Here is a 25450-nt window from a genome sequence, read left to right as displayed (position 1 = left end):
TGGAGATTTTGCAACGACTATAGGAAGTTGAATGAGGTCTCCAAGTTCGACGCATATCCCATGCCCCGAGTTGATGAGCTCATCGAAAGGCTTGGGCCCGCCAGGTACATAACCACCTTGGATTTGACGAAGGGGTATTGGCAGATCCCCATGGCACCGGAAGCCAAGGAGAAGACGGCGTTTTCTACACCAGATGGATGCTTCCAGTATGTCCGGATGCCATTTGGCCTACAGGGAGCTCCGGCCACCTTCCAAAGGGCTATGGATAGAGTCCTTGCACCCCACAAGGCATACGCTGCTGCGTACCTAGATGATATCGTCATCTTTAGCCCGGACTGGGAGAGTCATCTGGAGAAAGTCCAAGCGGTGTTTGATGATATAAGAGAGGCCGGATTTACAATAAACCCGAAGAAGTGTGCATTGGGTAAAGAAGAAGCTAAGTACCTTGGATACATAGTGGGTCATGGAGAAATAAAACCCCAAATCAGTAAAGTGGAGGCAATTCAAACATGGCCAAAACCAGTTTCCAAGAAGCAAGTTAAAGCCTTCCTGGGAATTGTGGGATATTACAGGAGGTTCATCCCAAACTTCGCCACAATGGCGGCGCCTCTGACTGACCTGCTAAAAGGGACAAAATCAGTAATGGTTAAGTGGTCCGAAGAAACAGATTCAGCCTTCCAAGAAATGAAAGAGGCTTTATGTAAGCAACCCGTTCTGATGGCCCCAAACTTCAAGAAAGAGTTTATTCTTCAGACAGATGCCTCAGATGTTGGGGTGGGAGCAGTCCTTTCCCAAGAACTACATGGGGAGGAGCATCCTGTTCTCTATCTGAGTAGGAAGCTGTCCTCGTCTGAAAAGAACTACTCAGTCGTTGAAAAGGAGTGCTTGGCCATAAAATGGGCAGTGGACACATTGCGGTACTATCTGCTGGGACGTAAATTTAGACTGGTATCTGACCATGCCCCGCTTAGGTGGATGAGAGAAACGAAAGGAAGAAATGCTAGAGTCACCCGTTGGTTCTTAGCCCTGCAGGACTTCAGTTTCCATGTGGAACATAGGGCCGGAAAGCTGCACGGTAATGCGGGTGCCCTATCGAGAATCCCTTGTTTAGTGGGGGAAAGTGCCAAGCCCCACGGCTTTAGGCAGAGGGGGGAGGTATGTAGCATGGCTAAAGGGTTTGTAGTCGATGGGAGGTATGTGCCACATAAGTGCCTGGTTGCTGTAATGTAGCCCGGAGTATTCCTTTCTTGCACATAATCTTGTATATGTGTTTCAGGACCTGTGGTAATGTCAGACCACATGGCTAATCATGTGATGGGTTACTGGGTGGGGTTAGCTCTTTATAAGACTGGCTAATCCTTTACACAGCAGAGATGTGTGGAGGTGAAACCCTCCTGAGTGTGTTACGGCTTCAGGACTGAGCCGGATGAACTGGACACTTGTTTTTCTTTACCTGAACCAAAGGCTATTTGTTTTCTGTTGTTTGCCACATGGTTTATGAAGCAATAAACCCAGTGAACTTTAAAGGAACACGTCTCCTGAGTGTCAGCCGTCGCAGCTGAGTGAGTGAAATCCTTACACTATATACAGCCGTGTACAGCTCTCCTTCTCGCACTCAGTGACTATATACAGCTGTGTACACCTCTCCTCCTCGCACTCAGTGACTATATACAGCCGTGTACACCTCTCCTCGCACTCAGTGACTATATACAGCCGTGTACACCTCTCCTCGCACTCAGTGACCATATACAGCCGTGTACACCTCTCCTCCTCGCACTCAGTGACTATATACAGCCGTGTACACCTCTCCTCCTCGCACTCAGTGACTATATACAGCCGTGTACACCTCTCCTCCTCACACTCAGTGACTATATACAGCCGTGTACACCTCTCCTTCTCACACTCAGTGACTATATACAGCCGTGTACACCTCTCCTCCTCGCCCTCACTGACTATATACAGCCGTGTACACCTCTCCTCCTCACACTCAGTGACTATATACAGCCGTGTACACCTCTCCTCCTCACACTCAGTGACTATATACAGCCGTGTACACCTCTCCTCCTCACACTCAGTGACTATATACAGCCGTGTACACCTCTCCTCCTCACACTCAGTGACTATATACAGCCGTGTACACCTCTCCTCCTCACACTCAGTGACTATATACAGCCGTGTACACCTCTCCTCCTCACACTCAGTGACTATATACAGCCGTGTACACCTCTCCTCCTCACACTCAGTGACTATATACAGCCGTGTACACCTCTCCTCCTCACACTCAGTGACTATATACAGCCGTGTACACCTCTCCTCCTCACACTCAGTGACTATATACAGCCCTGCACACCTCTCCTCCTCACACTCAGTGACTATATACAGCCGTGTACACCTCTCCTCCTCACACTCAGTGACTATATACAGCCGTGTACACCTCTCCTCCTCACACTCAGTGACTATATACAGCCGTGTACACCTCTCCTCCTCACACTCAGTGACTATATACAGCCGTGTACGCCTCTCCTCCTCACACTCAGTGACTATATACAGCCGTGTACGCCTCTCCTCCTCACACTCAGTGACTATATACAGCCGTGTACACCTCTCCTCCTCACACTCAGTGACTATATACAGCCGTGTACACCTCTCCTCCTCACACTCAGTGACTATATACACTTCTGGTAGGCATAATGTAATTGTTGTTACGTTGTAGGCATGTCCTGGTTTTCTCCAGAGTGCAGTGCGCCATTTATTATGGTGGAAGAGATGATATCTAATGTTTTGTGGAAGGTTGCTTGTGGTGGGATTTGGGGGGTGCATACGATGCTGGGGGGGGATGCCTGCAGTGAAATTTTGGCTGGGGGTTGTGTATGATGCCTTGAATGTGTCTGGTGGTATTTGGGGTCTATAATGCTGGGGATATCTATGGGAAGGTTTCTGCATCAATATACACCTCCTCCCAGTACATTGTAATGTCCCCACTAGTGTACAGTCTGGATGTACTAGTGTACAGGACGTACCAGTCGGACCCTCGCTGCTCACACCCAGTGACTATACTGCCTGAGCCCCTCAGTTCCGCACTACATCGCTGGGTACTGAGCACTGTGCAGTCACGTGTTGCCTGACGTCACCGAGATGATATTGTGGTTCGCTGTGCTGCACATGACAGGCGGAAGGGTTTCCGGGCGGACTTTGTGCTCCTAGATTCTCCTTCCCCCGTAGCTCATGTGCCGGTGACACAAGAACCTGGGTCGTGGAGGACACGGAGAGTGACAGAGTGAGGAGCGGAGGCGGGTGGGACAGATGCTATACCGGCAGACTGGCTCGTCGGTGCCCGGCGCTGCCACTGTACGGCCCCCCTGATCACACAGGCACAGCGTGTAATAGACTGCCTGTATAGAATGTGTACGGTGACCCTGATCATACAGGCACAGCGTGTAATAGACTGCCTGTATAGAATGTGTACGGTGACCCTGATCACACAGGCAGTGGCACAGCGTGTAATAGACTGCCTGTATAGAATGTGTGTACGGTGACCCTGATCACACAGGCACAGCGTGTAATAGACTGCCTGTATAGAATGTGTACGGTGACCCTGATCACACAGGCAGTGGCACAGCGTGTAATAGACTGCCTGTATAGAATGTGTGTACGGTGACCCTGATCATACAGGCACAGCGTGTAATAGACTGCCTGTATAGAATGTGTACGGTGACCCTGATCACACAGGCAGTGGCACAGCGTGTAATAGACTGCCTGTATAGAATGTGTGTACGGTGACCCTGATCATACAGGCACAGCGTGTAATAGACTGCCTGTATAGAATGTGTGTACGGTGACCCTGATCATACAGGCACAGCGTGTAATAGACTGCCTGTATAGAATGTGTACGGTGACCCTGATCACACAGGCACAGCGTGTAATAGACTGCCTGTATAGAATGTGTGTACGGTGACCCTGAGGGACATGTGAGACCTGAGACTGGGGTCAGTCTCCGATGTAACGTCAGGTGGCCGCAGCACATGGCTCCAGCTCTGGGGTCGCACTCGGATGTAGCTATGTGGCCACTAGTAGTGACTGTACTGGTTTCCCACTGGTGTCTGTGCCCGTGTTGCCGCTTCCATCTCCCTGCATTTTACCTGTGGATTCACCGCGGGTTTCACCTGCCTTTTTACACCTGCGGATTCCTATAGAGGAGCAGGTGTAAAACGCTGCGGAATCCGCACAAAGAAATGACATGCTGTGGAAAACAAACAGCTGCGCTTCTGCGCAGAATTTTCCACAGCATGTGCACTGTGGATTTGGTTTTCATAGGTTTACATGATACTGTACAACACATGGAAAACTGCTGCAGATCCGCAGCCAAATCCGCAACGTGTGCACATACCCTTATGGCTCATTTCCATCCGTACTGGGATCGCCTGCCCCGACCGCTCCTGGTTCTGCAGGATCACACAGAGATGACCCCATATTCTGGCTGTAATCTCTAACATGACACTATCCCTAGATTGCAGTTTCTTTCTCCAATTGTCCAGGGGCATATAAATAAACCATTAATATCCATCTTATGAAATTATTTATTATAGTGCCATTTATTCCATGGCGCTTTACATGTGGTATACATAATAAAAACAAGTACAATAATCTTAACACGGGTCATGACTGGTACAGGAGGAGAGGACCCTGCCCGCTTTATGCCGCTTTTTGATATATTTAGTATTTCTTAGCTCTTCATCTCCATGTGAGTGACTACTGGCGCAGAGTATACCCAGTCAGGAGCACACCGCTCCTCTTGCCTTGCACTAGGGGTGGTGTGTTCCCGCTTAGCAGCTCAGATAAGCGGTGTTGTTGCATCGGTGCCCACAAACGTGCGCTCTCTCAGCCTGCTCTATGAGGCAGGTTTGTCTATGCAGCTTGGGAGGAGCACCGCAGCTTTCCGGATCAGAAGTTGTGCTTCATTGCTCCCCACCAGCATCCGTTCTGTGCTCACAAGCTATATTGGATACTTGCAAAGTTACTTGGTTTTTACAAGCACTTTGCAATTATACCCATACAAGAACATGTCAGTAGGAGATCTACCGTCCCAAGTCTATAAAGGCATGTAGGTCATAGGAAGCTGAATAAAATGATACCTTGATATCTGCGATCTGATGTCCTATTCCAGAGAAATCCATATTTTCATATAAGTAAATGAAGTGTTAAGGTCTATTGGCCGGACACTTATCTGCCTCCAGAGCAGTGTTCCCTCAACTCTGGTCCTCAAGAGCCACCAACAGGTCATGTTTTCAGGATTTCCTTAGTATTGCACAGGTGATAATTGCATCACCTGTGCAATACTAAGGAAATCATGAACACATGACCTGTTGGTGGCTCTTGAGACACATGACCTGTTGGCGGCTCTTGAGGACCGGAGTTGGGGAACACTGCTTCAGAGAATATTGTAAATGAAACGGCATTACCAGTGTGAGACATGTAGTGACTGACAGTCTGCTCTCCTGATCTCACTGCTGAACTGGTGAGATCATTATCATAATTGAGCAGTGCTGTGCTTTGACTCACTACAAACACATTTGTAGCTGCACCTCTCCTCTTTTGCTGTCATTAACTGCATAGCTATGCCTCACTACACATAACACTTGTTTAGCTTGGTGTGTGAGGGGAAAGACAGTTCAGTAGAGCTAACCGCACTGTGAGAGGAGCAGGAAATGGCGAAGAGTGCTTAGAGACGGCGTGTGACGTTACACAAAAGTACAGAGGCCAATAAGGACCAAAACACCAACAGACGCGTTTCAGGGAATGCACGGCTCCCCTTCCTCAGGGTGTCACTATCGGCCATTTCCTGCTGGGTATCAAGGGATGCTACCGGCCGGAGCGCTCCTGGTTCTACAGTGCAGACCTTGCTCCATACAGTTACAAAACGGATCAATTGCCAGACCCGCCGGTCTGTCTCAACAGCAGCACGGAGATATTTAGTGCCAGCAGAGCAGTGTGCAAACATGGTATCTAACTTCATTTCTGATGGTGGTACCAATGTGCACAATGTATGTTTAATCCACCCTGCAGCCAACATGTTGGGTGAGCAGTGTTCAGTATATATCATTTTAAAGCCATTAAATTAGGGCGACAGATCATCATTTATTTGCTATTTTCTGATTTATCAGTTTTGATTCCTCACACAGATTCCATAACCTGTCTGCAGCTTGCACCGTCGTTGCTCCTCTTTTTTATACCTCCTTAAAATAGGTGCTGGAGTGCTTTTTTTTTTTTTTTAGAATTTATAAATCTGCCCTTAAGAATTTCACCAGTTGCCATAATGTGTCCTTTCATTTGATGGGACCAGCTCTATTGCAGGGCACCTAATTACTAATTTGTACCCATACTATAGTACTTTGACTCTGTATCTAAACATTCAAGACTAAAGTTAGAAATCATTCCACTATCTCATCTATTTCTCTTATTTCCAGCTCTATGACTCATGCAGTCCTTACTTCGCTTGCCCGCCTCTGGGACTCTCCCAGCTTCTTCACTGCGAAGGGTCAGATGTCTCTTCAATCAGTTGCTGAACTATCGGGGTATTACCCCACAGCCAGTCCTCCTCAGGAGTCATACCACATCTTCAGGTATGCAAAAACAGCAGCATGTATATTGGGTAATGTGTCACTTACTGGGCTGTGTGCTGTAGTTTTAACCCCTTTACCCCCAAGGGTGGTTTGCACGTTAATGACCGGGCCAATTTTTACTATTCTGACCACTGTCCCTTTATCTACTATATAATTGTCTAAGGGTCACTTCCGTCTTTCTGTCTGTCCTTCTGTCTTTCCTTCTTTCTGTCACTAAAATTCATTGGTCGCGGCCTCTGTCTGTCATGGAAATCCAAGTTGCTGATTGGTCGTGGCAAAACGCCCACGACCATTGCCACGAACAATCAGCGACGGGCACAGTCCGGCGGCAACATGGCTGCTCCTTCTTCCCCGCAGTCAGTGCCTGCTCCGTACTCCCCTCCAGTCAGCGCTCACACAGGGTTAATGGCAGCGCTAATGGACCGCGGTGTAACGCACTCCATTAACGCTGCTATTAACCCTGTGTGACCAACTTTTTTACTATTGATGCTGCCTATGCAGCCATGACGTCACGGTCATGTGACTGCGACGTCATCACAGGTCCTGTGCCCATACCAACCCTGGGACCGGAAGCTGCCGCGTGCACCGCACACAGGGCCGGGACTTCAACGGAGGGTGAGTATATGTTTATTTTTCCCGTCTCCCATGACAGCACACATGAGAGAGGGATCCGCCCAGTCGGGACAGGAAACCTACTGAAATAAAAGGGCGGTACCTCTCCCTCGCTTCAGTTGGGTTTCCTGTCCTGATGGGAACCCTTGTGCTGAATCACGGCGGTACTTTTTATTTTTTATTCACTGTTGATTGAAGATCCACTTACCCACTCCCGTCCCGGCACTTGAAGCGCAGGCAGGACGCCTGTATGTCGGCCTTCGGGATGCTGGTAGCGCCGTCCGCAGATCCTTTGGGCTCTCGCGCACGTGCGGGCGTCGGTCCAGCGCAGTCCGGATCTCTGGAGCCATTCTGCGGCTGCCACGCCGCTCTCTCCCCCTCTGCTGGGCGACTTCCGGGTGCGCGGCTGGCGTTCAGCACAGAGCACGCTGGGAATGGACGTGCCTACGTGACGTTAGAGAGGCGCGCCGGATCCAAGATGGCGGCGCCCATGGATTGAGAACGCCGGTAATAATGTAAGCTTTCCGGCGGTATTCTGGAGGGGGAGAGGAGCGAAATTGGTACCGGAAGAGGCGGGGAGTGCTGTGGAAAGACCCCTTATTAAGGGGGTTGCTACACAAGATCGCTGCTCATTTCCATACAATCCAGAGATGGAGGATATGGAGCAGCAGCAGCAGCAGCTATCACAGCAGCAGCAGCAAGAGCCCTTATCAGGTGATACACCTGCTCACCATCATGCTAAGAAAAAGAGCCGCTCAGGTGGAAAGAGCAGCAATCGTCGGACGTCTCACGACTCTTCAGCATCCAGGAGGAATGTTCCCCGTGCTCCCAGTCTGCCTTGGAATCCGGTACCCTTTATGGTCAGCGGGTGGTGAGTGATCTACGTGAATGTCACCCTGGTGGTAATGGGCTACATTTTCTGTTTACTTGGCAGGCGCCGAGGAAGGCTAGCTCCAAGGCAAAGAATAAGGAATGTGCCCTCTGTAAAGTTCCATTGGCAGTCCAGTGGCAGAAAAGTCTGTGTGTAGATTGCATTCAAAAGACTATCCAGGAAGAGACCCCTGACTTTGCCTCTAGTCTTAGTCCTGCACTTCGGCTCTGATTATTGCTCTTTGTTAAAGCAGCCCTTAAGAAAAAGGGTAGTAAGCACCCTGAACCAGTTTCGGGTTCTGAGGTATCTCCTTCTGAGGAGGAATATCAAGAGGAACCGTTATCTCCCTGCTCCTCTTCCTCTAAGTCCTCGGGCTCCTCTTCTGATAGTGATGTGGGGGGCCGTCCGTGCTTTCTTACTTAGAACACGGACAAGCTAGTAAAAGCTGTTAGAGCTTCAATGGGCCTCAAAGATGAGAAAGCGGCCAAGTCCCTGGAGGACATAATGTTTGGGGGTTTAGAGGAAAAGAGAAAGCGCACCTTTCCAGTGAATTCCAGAATAAAGGCCCTTATAGAAAAAGAGTGGAGGAAGCCAGAAAAATCGGGTAATCTAGCCCTCAGCTTCTAAAAGACGTTAGCCCTTTGAGGACAAGGATTCAGAGACTTGGGATAAGGTTCCGAAAATCGATGGTGCGGTTGCTAGATCGTCTAAAAAGTTGTCCCTTCCCTTAGAAGACTCTGGGGTATTAAGGGATCCCTTAGATAAAAAAGCGGATGGGTTCCTAAGACACACCTGGGAAGCAACCGCAGGGGGCTTGAAACCAGCAATCGCAGGGACCTGTGTCTCTCGCTCCCTTATCGTCTGGCTGCAGCAGATAGAGGAGCAACTGAAGTCTAAAACCCCGAGAGATGAAATTCTAACGAATGTAACTTTGGCTAAAGGTGCAGCTGCCTTCGTAGCAGATTCCTCAGCAGACTCCGTAAGGCTGGCAGCTAGGGCCGCAAGTTTATCCAACGCGGCTAGACGTGCTCTCTGGTTGAAGGGGTGCCCGGGTGATTTACCTTCAAAAAATAGACTTTGTTCTATACCATGTGACGGCCATTTCCTCTTCGGTCAAAAGTTGGAAGGCATTTTAGAGAAAGCAGGAGATAGGAAAAAGGGGTTTCCTCGTTTTCTTGTGGACTTTAGAAGGCCTTATTTTCGGAGGGGCAAATTTAGTAGGGGCCGCCCCCCGGGAGATAGAAGAAATTGGGACTCCAGAGACAGGAGGGGATCTGGATATATGTTTAAAGGTCCCTCAACAGCGGCAAAAAAGCCCTCCCAATGACGCCAGGCCGGAGGTGGGGGGAAGGCTTTCATCTTTCTTCCCAGCATGGGTAGACATCTCCCCCAGTCATTGGACTCTAAAGGTCATCGAACATGGCCTAAAAATAGATTTTGTTTTTCCACCGCGACAAACTTTTGTTTTAACGCCCCAAAGAAAAACCCCGGAGGAGCAGCTAGCCTTGGAGGCAGAAGTACTGGAACTCGTGTCAAAACGAGTTCTAGTGGAGGTCCCGGGGGAAGAGCAGGGAAAAGGTTTTTACTCCCCTCTTTTTTTGGTACGAAAACCGGACGGGTCTTTGAGAACCATTGTCAATTTAAAAAATCTAAATCGGTCAGTAGTAAACTGCTCCTTCAAAATGGAGTCGGTGAATACGGCAATAAAACTTTTGTTCCCAGATTGCTTCATGGCAGCCATAGATCTAAAGGACGCTTATTACCACGTCCCAATTCATCAAGACTACCAAAAATTCCTAAGAGTGGCGGTTTATGTCCAAGGTTGTCTCAGGCACTATCAATATGCTTCCATAAACAAAAAGAGAATGGTTCCAGCTTCAGTAAAATCATGAAAATTTATTCCAACTTTTAAAATGGAGAAACACCTCCTGGGACAGCACCATAGCACATGCGAGGTAGGCTACGCGTTTCGACCGACACAGCGGTCTTTATCACAGCTGATCTACTGACTGATTCCTCAGGTATAAAAAGAACCAGGAACCAATAAAAGATAGTAAGTCCTCACATGACCCGAAGGTCCTAAATACTAACAATGAACCTCTATATAAAATGCGTAAATTTGTGCAAAACTAACAATTAAATACACATAAACATATAGAAAAATACACACATACAATATTTCCAAAGTTAATGCAAAAACTACAAAAATAACAAAAAATAAGATTGAAAAACGAAAAAAAAAAAATAAAAAATTTTTTTTTCTTTTTTTTTTTTCTTCCTTTCCCTCTTCTTTTTATTTTTTATAAAATGCATGAAAACTTTTTACAATACAAGAAGAGACTATCAATAATGGAACATTAATTCATTCCTTCTATTTAGACCATTAGGAAACCTAGTGCCAAGGTTAAAAATCCAAAAAGCCTCCCTGTTTAACAACATTCTCTGAATGTCACCTCCTCGTGAAGGTTTTTTTATTTTCTCAATCCCTGTTACTCTCAATGATATTGTACTGCGAGAATGGTAATCAATAAAATGTTTGGCTGCTGCTGAAACAGTGCGACTATTATTCAGAGTACAGGAGATATCGTATAGATGTTCTGATATCCGATTTTTCAGTTTTCTAGTTGTACAGCCAATATATGTTTTATCGCAGTCAATGCAATCAATCTTATATACGACACATTTTGTGTTGCAGTTAATAAAGCTTTGAATTTTGTGCAGGCTATTATTTTCTGCGGTGCCAAATGATTGATAAAATGATCGAAGAAGGGGTCTCTTTGGGAGTTCTAACCAATAAACAGGCTAATTTCTTACAAGTCCCTCACCCTGTGACACCTATTCTATACGGATTGCCCAAAATTCATAAGCAAGCAAAATTTCCCCCAATGAGACCCATAGTTTCAAGTATAGGATCAATAAATGAATTCTTGGGCCAGTGGCTGGACTCTTTGCTTCAACCATTGGTCCAAAGAATTCCGGGGTATATTAGGGACACAAAGGACATTCTTGATATTCTAACACACAGAGTGGAAATCAGGTTATACCTGGCTTAGCTGCGACCTAGTTTCGCTGTATACGTGTATTCCACACAGCGTAGCTATGTCGGCATTACAATTCCACTTAAACAATTATAGTTCACTAGATGGCAGCCCGACTCTAAAGAATCGGGAGTCTAGAATCCATATATACTTTATTTATTCAAATGTAAGAATAATACAATTAATAAATAATAGTAAGAAAGAACAAAAATAATAGGCAGTATATGGAGAAAACACCAAACAAAAGTTCAAAATTGGTGTGAAAATGTCACTGAACCACTTCACAACTAAATATATATAGTTTTGGTAAATTGTATTATCATTTTTTTGACGAAATTCGGCAGGAGCTTGAAGAGCAACGTCACTGGGCCCGCCTCCACGCAGTAGAAACTTGCTGTGAGGTAAAAATTCAAAAATCACACCAAAATGGCGGGCGGAGTGTGTCACAGTACGGCACGTTTCTGATTGGTCGCTCACAGCAGGCGGCAACCAATCAGACACTGGACACTGTTGACGTCACTTATCTCCGGACATTAGCTCCGGACATTAGCTCCGGACATTAGCTCCGGACAAAGCCACGGAAGTTGGCACAAATTGCAGGAAGTAGTATTCTAGGCAATTATATATTAGATACTCCCTGGATCTTATCAATTTTATTTTACAAGTCACATTCTTTTTGTTAACTCATAATTTTTTCTCATTTGATTCTGAGTATTATTTACAATGTACCGGAGTAGCAATGGGGGCCAAATTATCACCTTCATTGGCCAACCTGGTTATGGCACACTGGGAACATTTATTTTTGTTTTCCACCTCCAATGTTTTTTCTTCGTTCATCCATTGGTATGGCAGATACATCGACGATACGCTCATTATTTGGCAAGGCGATGTATCTGCCATAGAGGATTTTCTGATTTACATTAACAATAATAATTTCAATTTAAAATTTACATATGTCCATGCTGAAACCAAAATTTCCTTTCTGGATTTAGAATTAACAGGTGTTCCCAACAAATTAATTTCCACAAGAACCTATATTAAACCATTAGCAGGCAACACCATCCTACATGCCCGAAGTAGCCATCCCAAACATACTGTCAAATCCATCCCTGTAGGTGAATTCACTAGGTTAAAACGAAATTGTAACAATAATGCTGAACTTCAAAACGATCTTGTAAAATCCTGTAAGAAATTCCATCATCGTGAATATATCCAAATTGGATGCTGAATAGAGCGTTACATCTAGTAAATAACGATACAAAATCGCAAAGTAACCCTATGTGTTCAGGGACAAATCACCCAAAGAATTGTTTAAAACCAACGCCAAAGAAATTAATTAATAAAAACAGTGTCATGAATAAACCATTCGTTTGTTTACAATTCAGCCCACAATTTAATAAAATTAAAACTATTATAAATAAAGCCATCCCTATCTTATATGAAGATCGCATTCTCTCCCAAATATTGAGTGAAGGGTGTAATATTGTAGCCAGAAGAGCACCTACTCTTGGTAACAAATTGTCTCCCAATAATTTTTTGTCTCAAAAACGCAGTAGCACATGGCTCAAGTGTACAGGGAGCTACAAATGTAATGTGACTAATTGCACTACGTGCAAACACCTGGTGACCACTAAATCATTTGGCACCGCAGAAAATAATAGCCTGCACAAAATCCAAAGCTTTATTAACTGCAACACAAAATGTGTCGTATATAAGATTGATTGCGTTGACTGCGATAAAACATATATTGGCTGTACAACTAGAAAACTGAAAAATCGGATATCAGAACATCTATACGATATCTCCTGTACTCTGAATAATAGTCGCACTGTTTCAGCAGCAGCCAAACATTTTATTGATTACCATTCTCGCAGTACAATATCATTGAGAGTAACAGGGATTGAGAAAATAAAAAAACCTTCACGAGGAGGTGACATTCAGAGAATGTTGTTAAACAGGGAGGCTTTTTGGATTTTTAACCTTGGCACTAGGTTTCCTAATGGTCTAAATAGAAGGAATGAATTAATGTTCCATTATTGATAGTCTCTTCTTGTATTGTAAAAAGTTTTCATGCATTTTATAAAAAATAAAAAGAAGAGGGAAAGAAAGGGAAAGGAAGAAAAAAAAAAAAATTCATTTTTTTTTTTTTTCGTTTTTCAATCTTATTTTTTGCTATTTTTGTAGTTTTTGCATTAACTTTGGAAATATTGTATGTGTGTATTTTTCTATATGTTTATGTGTATTTAATTGTTAGTTTTGCACAAATTTACGCATTTTATATAGAGGTTCATTGTTAGTATTTAGGACCTTCGGGTCATGTGAGGACTTACTATCTTTTATTGGTTCCTGGTTCTTTTTATACCTGAGGAATCAGTGAGTAGATCAGCTGTGATAAAGACCGCTGTGTCGGTCGAAACGCGTAGCCTACCTCGCATGTGCTATGGTGCTGTCCCAGGAGTTGTTTCTCCATTTTAAAAGTTGGAATAAATTTTCATGATTTTACTGAAGCTGGAACCATTCTCTTTTTGTTTATGGAATCCTACTGCGTCTTGTCAGGACGAAGTTCCGGGCTTCTTGCAATGATCGGTGAGCTGGCTTTTGCCGTATATTCTGTTACTATCAATATGCTGCCCTACCATTCGGCCTATCAATAGCACCGAGAATTTTTACAAAGCTGATGTCAGAGGTCATGTCCTTCCTCCGCTCTCAGAATGTAGTTATTGTTCCGTATCTGGACGACTTCCTTATAATAGGGAACTCGGCACCACATTGCCTGATGCAAATAAAAGAAGTCATAGCGACGCTAGAGCGGTTGGGGTGGAAAATAAATCTTGCCAAGTCAAGGTTGACGCCGGAGCTAGTGCAATCTTTTCTGGGTTTAGTTCTGGACTCCAGGCGTCAGCTGTGTCTTCTACCAGAGAACAAGCTGGTCAAAATTCAAAATCTTGTAGAGTCAGCAATTCATCACCCCGTAATGACGTTGAGAAAGGCAATGTCCCTGTTGGGTTCTCTGACGTCCTGTATACCCGCAGTAAGATGGGCTCAGTTCCATCTAAGACAATTACAATGGGAGGTCCTGTCAGCGCAGAGGTGGTTAAAAGGTCATTTAGAGGGGAAGCTACGCCTTTCATTAGAGGTAACAGATTCCCTAAAATGGTGGGCCGTGAGAGATCATTTGACATCATGGGTCCAGTGGATAACTCCGATAGATCAGATCATCACCACAGATGCAAGCGGTTCAGGATGGGGAGCTCATTTGGGGACACTCTCCGTTCAGGGATCTTGGTCCCAATTGGAATCACAACAGGCGTCAAACCTAAGAGAGTTATGGGCTGTAGAGAAAGCTGTAAAACATTTCCTTCCCATCCAGGGTCATGTCAGACAATCACGCAGTAGTCGCATATATCAATCACCAAGGGGGGACGAGAGTTATGGGCTGTAGAGAAAGCTGTAAAACATTTCCTTCCCATCCTCCAGGGTCATCATACCAGGGTCATGTCAGACAATCACGCAGTAGTCGCATATATCAATCACCAAGGGGGGACGAGATCCCCTTCCCTGATGAAGTCAGCGTCTGTCCTCCTACAACTAGCGGAGCGCCACCTACTATCCCTCTCGGCTCTCCACATAAAGGGAGTCGAGAATACAAAAGCAGACTACCTAAGTCGCAATACACTGAAACAAGGAGAGTGGTCTTTGAATCCCCAGGTGTTTCAACAAATAGTGCAGGCTTGGGGCTTACCTGTGATAGATTTATTTGCCACCCTAAACAACAGGAAGGTTGAGAGCTTCTGTTCATTAGACCCAAGAGAAAAACCCTTCGCGGTAGATGCTCTCCAAATACAATGGAATTTCAGTCTCGCATATGTGTTTCCACCAATGGCGATGATTCCGACGGTAGTAAGAAAGATCAGAATGGAGCAGGCGAGAGTAATTTTGATTGCCCCATTTTGGCCAAAGAGACCTTGGTTCTCCCTCCTGAGACAAATGTCAGTGACTGATCCATGGATTCTGCCAGAAATTCCAGACCTGCTTACTCAGGGTCCAATATGCCACTCTCAAGTGAAGGGCTTCCATCTTGCAGCCTGGAATTTGAGAGGGCATTACTGAGTAGACAGGGGTTTTCACCAGGGTTAGTCTCCACCCTGTTGAAAAGTAGAAAACCAGTTACATCAAGGATATATGGCAGAACATGGAAAAAGTTTCTAGATTTTTTGGGGCAACCTTTAGGGGACAAGGCTCCTGTGGGTACTATTTTAGAATTTTTACAGGCGGGGTTGCAATTAGGATTAGCAACTAATACGCTCAAGGTACAAGTGTCGGCATTAGGAGCCTTGTATAACTGTAATCTGGCCTCCAATAGATGGGTGTCCCGCTTTATTAAATCTTGTAGTAGGTCTAGACCAGTGGTAATTCAGAGGGTTCCTCCATGGGATTTAAATCTGGTGTTAGAAGCTCTGACTAGTGATCCGTTTGAACCCTTGCAGGAGTCATCAATAAAAATTCTTACGCTTAAGACAGTACTTCTGGTAGCGTTGACATCAGCCCGGAGGGTGAGTCACTTGCAAGCCCTGTCTATCTCCCCTCCTTACACGCAGATATTTGATGACAGAGTAGTGCTCAGACCAGATCCGGCATATCTGCCGAAGGTAGTACTTAAGTTCCATAGGAGTCAAGAAATTGTGTTGCCCTCTTTCTGTGATAATCCCAAGAACCCAGGGGAAGAGAAGTTTCATACGCTTGACGTAAGAAGAGCTATTTTGCAGTATATATCTCTGACTAGTCAGTGGAGGAAGGATCAATCCCTATTTATAGCTTTCCAGGGTAGCAGGAAGGGATATGGGGTATCCAAGGGTACTATTGCTAGGTGGATTTTCCTTATCCTATGCTTCTCGTGGTGCCCCGATCCCTGAAGGCATCAAGGCTCACTCCACCAGAGCCGTGGCTACTTCCTGGGCAGAAAAAGCAGAGGTATCGATTGATCAAATTTGTAAGGCCGCTACCTGGTCCTCACCGTCTACCTTCTTTAGACACTACCGGCTAGATCTATCCTCCTCAACTGACCTTACCTTTGGTAGAAGGGTGCTGCAAGCGGTGGTCCCTCCCTAAGGTGTTTCTTTCTCCAAAAATCTCTCATGTGTGCTGTCATGGGAGACGGGAAAACACCAAGGTTACTTACTGGTAGCCGGTTTTTCCGGAGCCCATGACAGCACCTGTATATTCCCTCCCTTTTTCACCCTTTGGTGTGCACCTTTAGTTGGGTGTTTTTTGTTATTATGATAATGTGGTGGTGGATTACCATGTGTACTAACCAAGGAGGCCTCTCATGCTCTGAAAACCAACTGAAGCGAGGGAGAGGTACCACCCTTTTATTTCAGTAGGTTTCCTGTCCCGACTGGGCGGATCCCTCTCATGTGTGCTGTCGTGGGCTCCGGAAAAACCGGCTACCAGTAAGTAACCTTGGTGTTTTTATTTTAAGGCTGTATACTACTTGGCTGGGCAATATACTACTTGGCTGGGCAATATACTACGTGGCTGGGCAATATACTACGTGACTGGGCAATATACTACATGGACATGCATTTTCTAGAATACCCGATGCGTTAGAATCGGACCACCATCTAGTGAGGTTATAACTCTGGAACGCTTCAATGGATTCCGGTGATTCTGACATTGTTTTCTCGTGACATATTGTACTTCATAACAAACAAAAACAAAAGAAAAAAAATGTGAAGGTCATACAGATGGGGATCACCACGCATTGGATTTAGCAAAAATAGAACAATTTTTATTACACTGCAATATACATGAAACAAGCAATACAGAAAACAGACAATTTAAAAACAATTAAAAAAGGCAACACACTTGTTCCTTAGAAACAGAGCCCATAATAAGGCCTACACCTGCGCTAAAGCAAAACAGGATATACCCAATAGGAAAAATGCCTATATGGACACCACTGTGTTATTTATTACATAGTGGAATGTGTTGAGAACAATAAAACCTAAAAATTATCAACGAAAATCACAACTAATATCCCACGGAGGTCTGAAGTTGGAATGATGCTCAAAATCAAAGTGGAAAATGAAGTTACAGGTTGATCCAACTTCAGTGGAAATGCCTCAAGACAAGGAAATTATGCTCAATAGTGTGTCTGGCATCCACGTGCCTGTATGACCTCCCCTGACGAAGCCTCCTTTGTGGGGCGACACGCGTTGGGTCTCCGCTTCACCTGCGCTTTTGACTGTGTCATACACGTTATTGGTATTGTATTATATGGCTGCACATGGGACTTTGTGCAGGCTTAGTTACCTGCAGTCTTATCTGGTGATATGAGTGAGGCTTTTTGCCTCTGTGTATGCCAAAGCAAGGGACATGTCGACATGAGGGTTAGCATTTATGGCTGTATTTACGGCAGCAGCTTGTGGTGAAAACCGTGCAAGTGCGATTATGTTATAGGATTGTCCTTTATTTTGTCCATCTATACGTACCTATGGGTCTATTCTATTGTATTACAAGTGTATGCACAGTGGTGTCCATATAGGCATTTTTCCTATTGGGTATATCCTGTTTTGCTTTAGCGCAGGTGTAGGCCTTATTATGGGCTCTGTTTCTAAGGAACAAGTGTGTTGCCTTTTTTAATTGTTTTTAAATTGTCTGTTTTCTGTATTGCTTGTTTCATGTATATTGCAGTGTAATAAAAATTGTTCTATTTTTGCTAAATCCAATGCGTGGTGATCCCCATCTGTATGACCTTCACTTTTTTTCTTTTGTTTTTGTTTGATATACTTGGTTGTAGGTCAGGGTGATCCCACTGTTTAGCCCGTGGTGCCCCCTTCTTGTTTATTTTTTATTGTACTTCATAACAGTGGTAAAATTTATTTGATAGTACCTGTGTTTATTTGTGAAAAAAACGGAAATCTGGCAAAAATCTTAAAAATTTCGCAATTTTCCAACTTTGGATTTTTAATGCCCTTAAATCAGAGATATGTCACACAAAATACTTTAATAAGTAAAATTTCCCACCTCTTACAATGGCGCTTTGGGAATCTCTATTCGTTTACACAGTTAAGAATACTTTTTTGGCTGATCTTGTCTGGTATGGCAGATACATCGACATCCTCATTATTTGGGGGGCGATGTGTCTGCCATACCGGGGAATTAAGTTCGCCCATAGATTTCACAAAAGCCGTATGTCATTTCTTGATTTAGAATTGGGGGGTGAAAGCGATGGGTTGATCAGCAGCAGAACGTACATTAAACCCATTAGTGGGAATACAATCTTACATGCTGATAGTGGCCATCCAGCCCACACAATAAAATCTATTCTGGTAGGTGAGTTCACAAGAGTGAAGAGAAATTGTAGTAGAATAGAGGAAAGAGAAAGGGAATATGAGAATTTGGAGATACGATTAAATAAACGCAGGTATCCAAATTGGTGCCTAAAAAGAGCCCGCAGTATAGTGGATAAAAAAGATAGGGAAAAACTTCTAACATCTGGCAGAAAAATGAAGGCAGGGGAAAAAAAACGAAAAAAAACAAACATATGTCCGTTTACAATATAGTGCCCTTTTTAAGGAAATTAAATCTATTATACACAAACGCTTACCTATCTTGGAAGAGGATGACATACTGTCGAACATATTAAAAGCGGGTGTAAACGTGGCAGCTAGAAAAGCTCCTGCGATTGGTGACAAAATCTCCCCTAGCCAGGATATATCTAAAACTGAAACTAATACATGGTTGGTATGTAGGGGATTTTTTAAATGTGGCACAACCGCTTGTAGTACGTGCGCACTTAGTCAACAGAGCAAAATATTTACTAATTTTGATAATTCCAAAAATTATAAGATCAAAGATTTTCGTCTCTTGCAAACAATCAAAAAATAATAAACCAACATATAATACTATCCTCTCCAACGTAGTCCAAATACTGAGTGTCCCACTGCGATCTCACGTGTAGAACACCCACGGAAATCGCTCCCGCAGTGTATCACTGAGCCACCGTGAGAGTTCACCGGAGTTCATCAGCTTCAGTGCTCTCACGGCACTACTGCTGTGTGAGAACTTTCCAATGCAGCAGTGCCGTAAGTGAGAGCACCGGAGCTGATCAGCTGATGAACTCCAGTGAACTCTCACGGCAGCTCAGTGATACTGTGGGAGCGATCGCCTCCTGTCAGAGTATCGCTGGCGGCCGGGTGAGATTGACGCAGGACACTCTGCATTAAATAGACTATGGCGGAAAAGTGAGTATATGTTGGTTTATTATTTTTGATTGTTTGCAGGAGACACAGGAAACGGGGATTATGTGTTCGGTGAATGTATTTTGTATGTGAATATGTAAATGTTTTGATTTGATTTTTTTTTTTTTCCCTTTACAATTGAACACAGGCGCCGGATGATGAAACTATTCTTCCATCATCAGCTCATGCTGTCTCTGTTATATGTGACAAAATATGTAGCCGGATGGGAGTAATAGTCCCTTCAGGTGACGCCTGGGTACACAAGTCACATGGGTACACACACAGACAGACACACGCACGTATTCTCCGCCCACACGCAGACACACATATTCGCCGCCCTCACGCACACACATTCTGTCCACCCACACACATATTCTCCGACCACACACAGACACGCATATATTCTCTATACACACACACACACACACACACACACACACACACACACACACACACACACACACACACACACACACACACACACACACACACACACACTCTCTGCACACACACACGCATATATTCTCCACACACACACACACACACACATTCTCTGCACACACAGACACTTGCACATATTCTCCGCCCACACACTCTTCCTCCTTTTGACATAATTTCCCTTTGACAAATCGCAGCGTTTTTGGCAGCAAATACACACACTTTTTTATACCCGTGTTTTTGCTGCAGTTTTGACTGACTCAATTGAAGTCAGAGTCAAAAACACTGCAATAACGTACTGTAGAAAATAAAATGCTGCAAATAAGGACAGAAATTTACTGATCATGTGCACAGCACTTCAGGATTGTCATTGAATTACCTTGCTTTAGTATTCCATTGCGTTTTTGGAGCATTTACGCCGGTAAAAAACACCGCAAAAGCGCATAGTGTGCACATAGCCTTAGACTTGCAGTGCCTGGATGCAATGCAGGATGCTTGCAGTGTAAGGAAAAGTATGTAGCCGTCATGTTCTATGAAACACAAGACACAGGCTCTTTTATCATTGTACAAGGAGATTTTCTTTGAGAAGACTATATTTTTAATATCTTTGATGTTAAAGAGGTAGTATTGATTACATCTTCTTAGAATAGGTCTCCAGTATGAGATAAGTAGAGTGATATTGTCCTTATTATTTATTTTTAAAGCACCATTGATTTGAGGTGAGGACCGGTCTAGAAGGAGGAGTATAGAGAATTGTCGGTTAGCTTTGGCGATAAGTAATCTTGGTCAGGGCAGATTCGGTGGAGTAGTGGGGATGGAAGCCAGACGTTAGGTCGTCGAAGAGTGAGTTAGGTGCAAGGTGGGAGGAAACTTCAGTATGGCCATGGTGTTCAAGGAGTTTGGAGGCAAACTGGAGCAGCGATATGGGACGATAGCTGGATGCAGAGATTGAGTCAAGGGATGGTTTCTTCAGAATAGATGTGATAGTGGCATGCTTGAAAGCAAAAGGGAAGGTACCAGAAGTTAACGATAATGAACAGCTGGGTTAGGGCAGGGACAATTATGGTGGTGAGGTTGGAGAGGAAGTGGGATGGCATGGGGTCCAGTGCACAAGTGGTGAAGTGGGTTTGTTGATGAGATGATAAAGTTCTCCTTCAGTAATTGTGGGGAGGTAGGTTATGGGGAGGGACAGGGATCTGGTATACGTAGGGGTTGTGCAGTAAAGACGTGTCTTGTTTGCCACACATTTTAAAAATAAGGTTGACCAATGTCTACTTTAGAGATGAGAGAGGACAGAAGGGGTGGTGGTGGGCAAATGAGGGATTTAAAGGTGTTGAGTAACGGTTTTGAGTTATAGGATGAAGACACAAGGGTAGTGAAGTAGTCTTGTTTAGGAAAGGTGAGGGCTGACTTGAATGTAAAAGTTGCTTTTTTCAAATGCAATGATACTCTTCAATAGTAGCTGATCTGCAGTGCCCACCCGCTCCACTTTTGAGGGATCTGTGCTGTTCAACCGGATCTACTAAAAGATAATCAGAGTGGGCCACGGATATTGGATTACATCAGATCAGCTGCTGTTGATGACCTAATCTAAGGATAAGTCACCATCATGAAAGTAAAGTACCGTAATCACCGATCACTTCTTATTATATATTTTAGCGTGGTATGGCGACTATAAAAAACGCAATTCTGGAATTTGTCTTCTTTTTACAGCTTTTGCTATATGGGTAAATTTTATTTTTTGATTGTCGGAAACCTTTATGGAAAGTGATACCAAATATGTTTTATTTTTCTTAAAATTTTAATGGGAAAATGGGAGCGAATCTATTCTTTATTTATTTTTTTGTTTCTCGGAACTGGAACTTTTGATCGCTTGTTCCATATATTGAAATATCACAGTATTGCAGTGTATAGTGTAAATCACTGTCTCCTGTGAAGCTCCTAAGCTCTCTTATGAAAAAAAAAGTATATCACCGTATATTAAAATTAGGGCCAATGTATCTTGAAAAATAGAGATAAAATGTTTGAATATCCACTTTTTTTTTTTTTTGAGCCGTTAAAATGCGTAATATATATATATATATATATATATATATATATATATATATATATATATATATATATATATATACATATATACATATATATATATATATATATATATATATATATATACATATACATATATATATATACATATATATATATATATATATACATATATATATACATATATATATATATATATATATACATATATATATATATACATATATATATATATATATATATATATATATATATATATATGTACATATATATATATATATATACATATATACATATATATACATATATACATATATATATATATATATATATATATATATATATATATATATATATATACATATATATATATATATATATATATATATATATATATATATATATATATATATATATATATATATATATATATATATATATATATATATACATATACATATACATATATATATATATATACATATATATATATATATATATATATATATATATATATATATATATATATATATATATATATATATATATATATATATATATATATATATATATATTTATATTTATTTTGCTGGGCCTGAGACTGGTTAAAGCATTTATTTGTTTCTAGAAGCATTGTACAACATTGTTCAAGTTTACTAATCACTTCCTGACTTGCATATATACCGTATTTTTCGGACTATAAGACGCACCGGACCATAAGACGCACCCCAAATTTGGGGTGAAAATTGCAGAAAAAAAGATTTTTTATAAGATGGGGGTCCGTCTTATTGTCCGAATTTACAGTATCTTACCTGAGGGATGGCGGTGGCAGAGCAGGGTCACAGGAGGCAAGGTGTCGGCAGAGGTGGGGTGATGCTGGGATGAGGAGGTGCTGGGATGAGGAGGTGCTGGGATCAGGAGGTGCTGGGATGAGAAGGTGCTGGGATGAGGAGGTGCTGGGATGAGGAGGTGCTGGGATGAGGAGGTGCTGGGATGAGGAGGTGCTGGGATGAGGAGGTGCTGGGATGAGGAGGTGCTGGGATGAGGAGGTGCTGGGATGAGGAGGTGCTGGGATGTGGAGGTGCTGGGATGAGGAGGTGCTGGGATGAGGAGGTGCTGGGATCAGGAGGTGCAGTGAGAGGTATGGCGTGAGAGGGGTCCCTGGCTTACCATGCAGGCTTACCTTGGTGGCAGAGGTGCGGTGGCAGAGGTCCGGTGGCAGAGGTGCGGTGGCGGGGGGTGTGGCGGCAGAGGAGGCGCAGTAAGCGGGGTCCCTTTACCCGGTATGGTGATGCAGCAGGCCCGATATGCAGCAGAGCCGGGTGAATCCTCTTGTTATCGGTGGGCGCAGCCATCTTCCTGAGGCCGCGCGTGTGCAGATGAAGCGCTCTGCTCCCGGGGCTTCAGGAAAATGGCCGCGGGAGGCCGCGCGTGCGCAGATGGAGATCGCGGCGGCCATTTTCCTGAAGCCACGGGAAGCAGAGCGCTCCATCTGCGCACGCGCGACCTCCGGAAAATGGCCGCCACCACCGATAACAAGAGGATTCACCCGGCTCTGCTGCATACCGGGCCTGCTGCATCACCATACCGGGGAAAGGGACCCCGCTTACTGCGCCTCCTCTGCCGCCACACCCCCGCCACCGCACCTCTGCCACCGGACCTCTTCCACCGCACCTCTGCCGCCACGGTAAGACTGCATTGCGACTATTAGACGCACCCCCCATTTTCCCCCCTTTTTTTGGGGGGAAAAAGTGCGTCTTTTAGTCCGAAAAATACGGGTACATTGTATGCCTGACAATTAAACATATTTAGGTATGTGCACACATTAATAATTTACGACGGACATTTCTGCACCATAAACATGTCTTTTAGCAGGAAAAAGCTGCTTAAAATATGCAAAGGTTTGCCACATGTTTGCCGGTGTTTTTGATGCATTTTTTTCCCATTCATTTTAATAGGTGACAAACACTGCAAATATGCTGAGGATTGGGATGTAGTAAACAGAATGAAGAAATTGAATAAATAAAAAGAGTTAACACTAATTATAGGTCCAAAAATATGCTGCAGATATGTAACTACTTCAAATCTTCAAGATTAAAATAAGCAACATATGCTTGAGATTTCAGGAACTTCATAGCTACTTTCATCGTTATTCATCAGAGAATGACAAAATCCTATACAATGAAGCTCAATATGCAATCAGATATTTTCAAAACATCAATGAATGAATTTTCCATTTTCAGGAAAGTGGACTTTAACATGTCACTCAACCACCCACGATACTTGGTGCATACCCGAGCACCCGGAGTAAAACTGGAGTAGCGAGCACTTGCGCTCAACGCTAATGACGACATATTCAATATGCCGAACTAATGTTACCAAATTCTGTGACATACTATATATAAAATACTTCAGGGTTCTGCTTTAGAAAATGGGGTCATTTGTGAGGGTTTCAACTGTTTAGGCACATCGGGGGGGTCTCCAAATGCGACATGTCATCCGCTAATTATTCCAGCAAATTTTACATTCAAAAAGTCAAACGGTGCTCCTTCCCTTCCGAGTCCTGTCTTGTGCCCAAAGAATAGATTTCCACCACAAATGAGGTGTTGGAGTATTTGGGAGAAATTGTACAACAAATTTTGGGGTCCATTTTGTACTGTTACCTTTTTGAAAATTAAAAAAGTTTTAGGTCTAAAGTAAATTAAAAAAAAATAATTAAATGTTGAATTTCTCCTTCCACATTGCTTCAGTTACTGTGAAGCATCTGAAGGGTTAATAAACTTACTGAATGTGGTTTTGAGCACCTTGAGGGGTGCAGTTTTTAGAATAGTGTCACTTTTGGGTATTTTCTGTGATATAGGACCCTCAATGTCACTTCAAATGTTATGTGCTCCCTATTAAAAAAAAAAGGTTTTGTAAATTTTGTTGAAAAATGAGAAATCGCTGGTCCAGTTTTAACCCTTATAACTACAGTAGATATGTGGGAAATGTTATTTATTAACTACTTTGTGTGACATATCTCTCTGATTTGAGGGTATAACAATTGTTTCCTTTTTTTCCCACAAATAAACGCAAGTCATATCAAAGACATGTTACCACTATCATGAAGTACAATATGTCACAAAAACCTTCTCCGAGTCAGTGGAATGCGTTGAAGCTTATAACCTCATAAACTGACAGTGGTCACAATTGTAAAATTTGGCTTGGTCGTGAAGGTCAAAATTGGCTTGGTCATTAGGCGGTTATATCTGCACCAAATCTGCATCTCACAAATAAGCAATGTGTGCATGAGACTTGAGGATTCTCATTTATTTTGCTGGCACTGGGAAACCCTTCAAGTTTTGTGACAAATCTGCACTGAAAAAGCGATGTAAAAACGCAGCATGTGCATGCATCCATAGTTGTATATCTTCCTCAGTTACTTCCTCTACTATTGGTTCTGATCTACAGCCACGGTTATTAGTGATGAGCGAATATACTCGTTACTCGAGATTTCCCGAGCATGCTCGGGTGTCCTCCGAGTGTCTTTTTTTTTAGTGCTCGGAGAGTTAGTTTTCATCGCTGCAGCTGAATGATTTA

At 43.6% G+C, this 25450-nt stretch overlaps 1 protein-coding gene across 1 annotated transcript in view; it reads left to right on the top strand.

Annotated features, from left to right (window-relative positions):
* Nucleotides 1-3126: 3126 nt before the first annotated feature.
* Nucleotides 3127-25450, top strand: part of VWA8 (von Willebrand factor A domain containing 8) — a 616504-nt gene continuing 594180 nt past the window's right edge. Inside the window, exons 1-2 of the mRNA XM_069758217.1 lie at nt 3127-3277; nt 6465-6620. Coding sequence (XP_069614318.1) covers nt 6476-6620 — 145 coding nt within the window. The 5' untranslated portion in view covers nt 3127-3277; nt 6465-6475. The remainder of the gene's footprint in view (nt 3278-6464; nt 6621-25450) is intronic.

The sequence above is a fragment of the Ranitomeya imitator genome, chromosome 3, assembly GCF_032444005.1.
Source record: "Ranitomeya imitator isolate aRanImi1 chromosome 3, aRanImi1.pri, whole genome shotgun sequence".
In the NCBI taxonomy this organism is placed as follows: Eukaryota; Metazoa; Chordata; class Amphibia; order Anura; family Dendrobatidae; genus Ranitomeya; species Ranitomeya imitator.
This window is presented reverse-complemented; position numbering and strand designations above follow the sequence as displayed.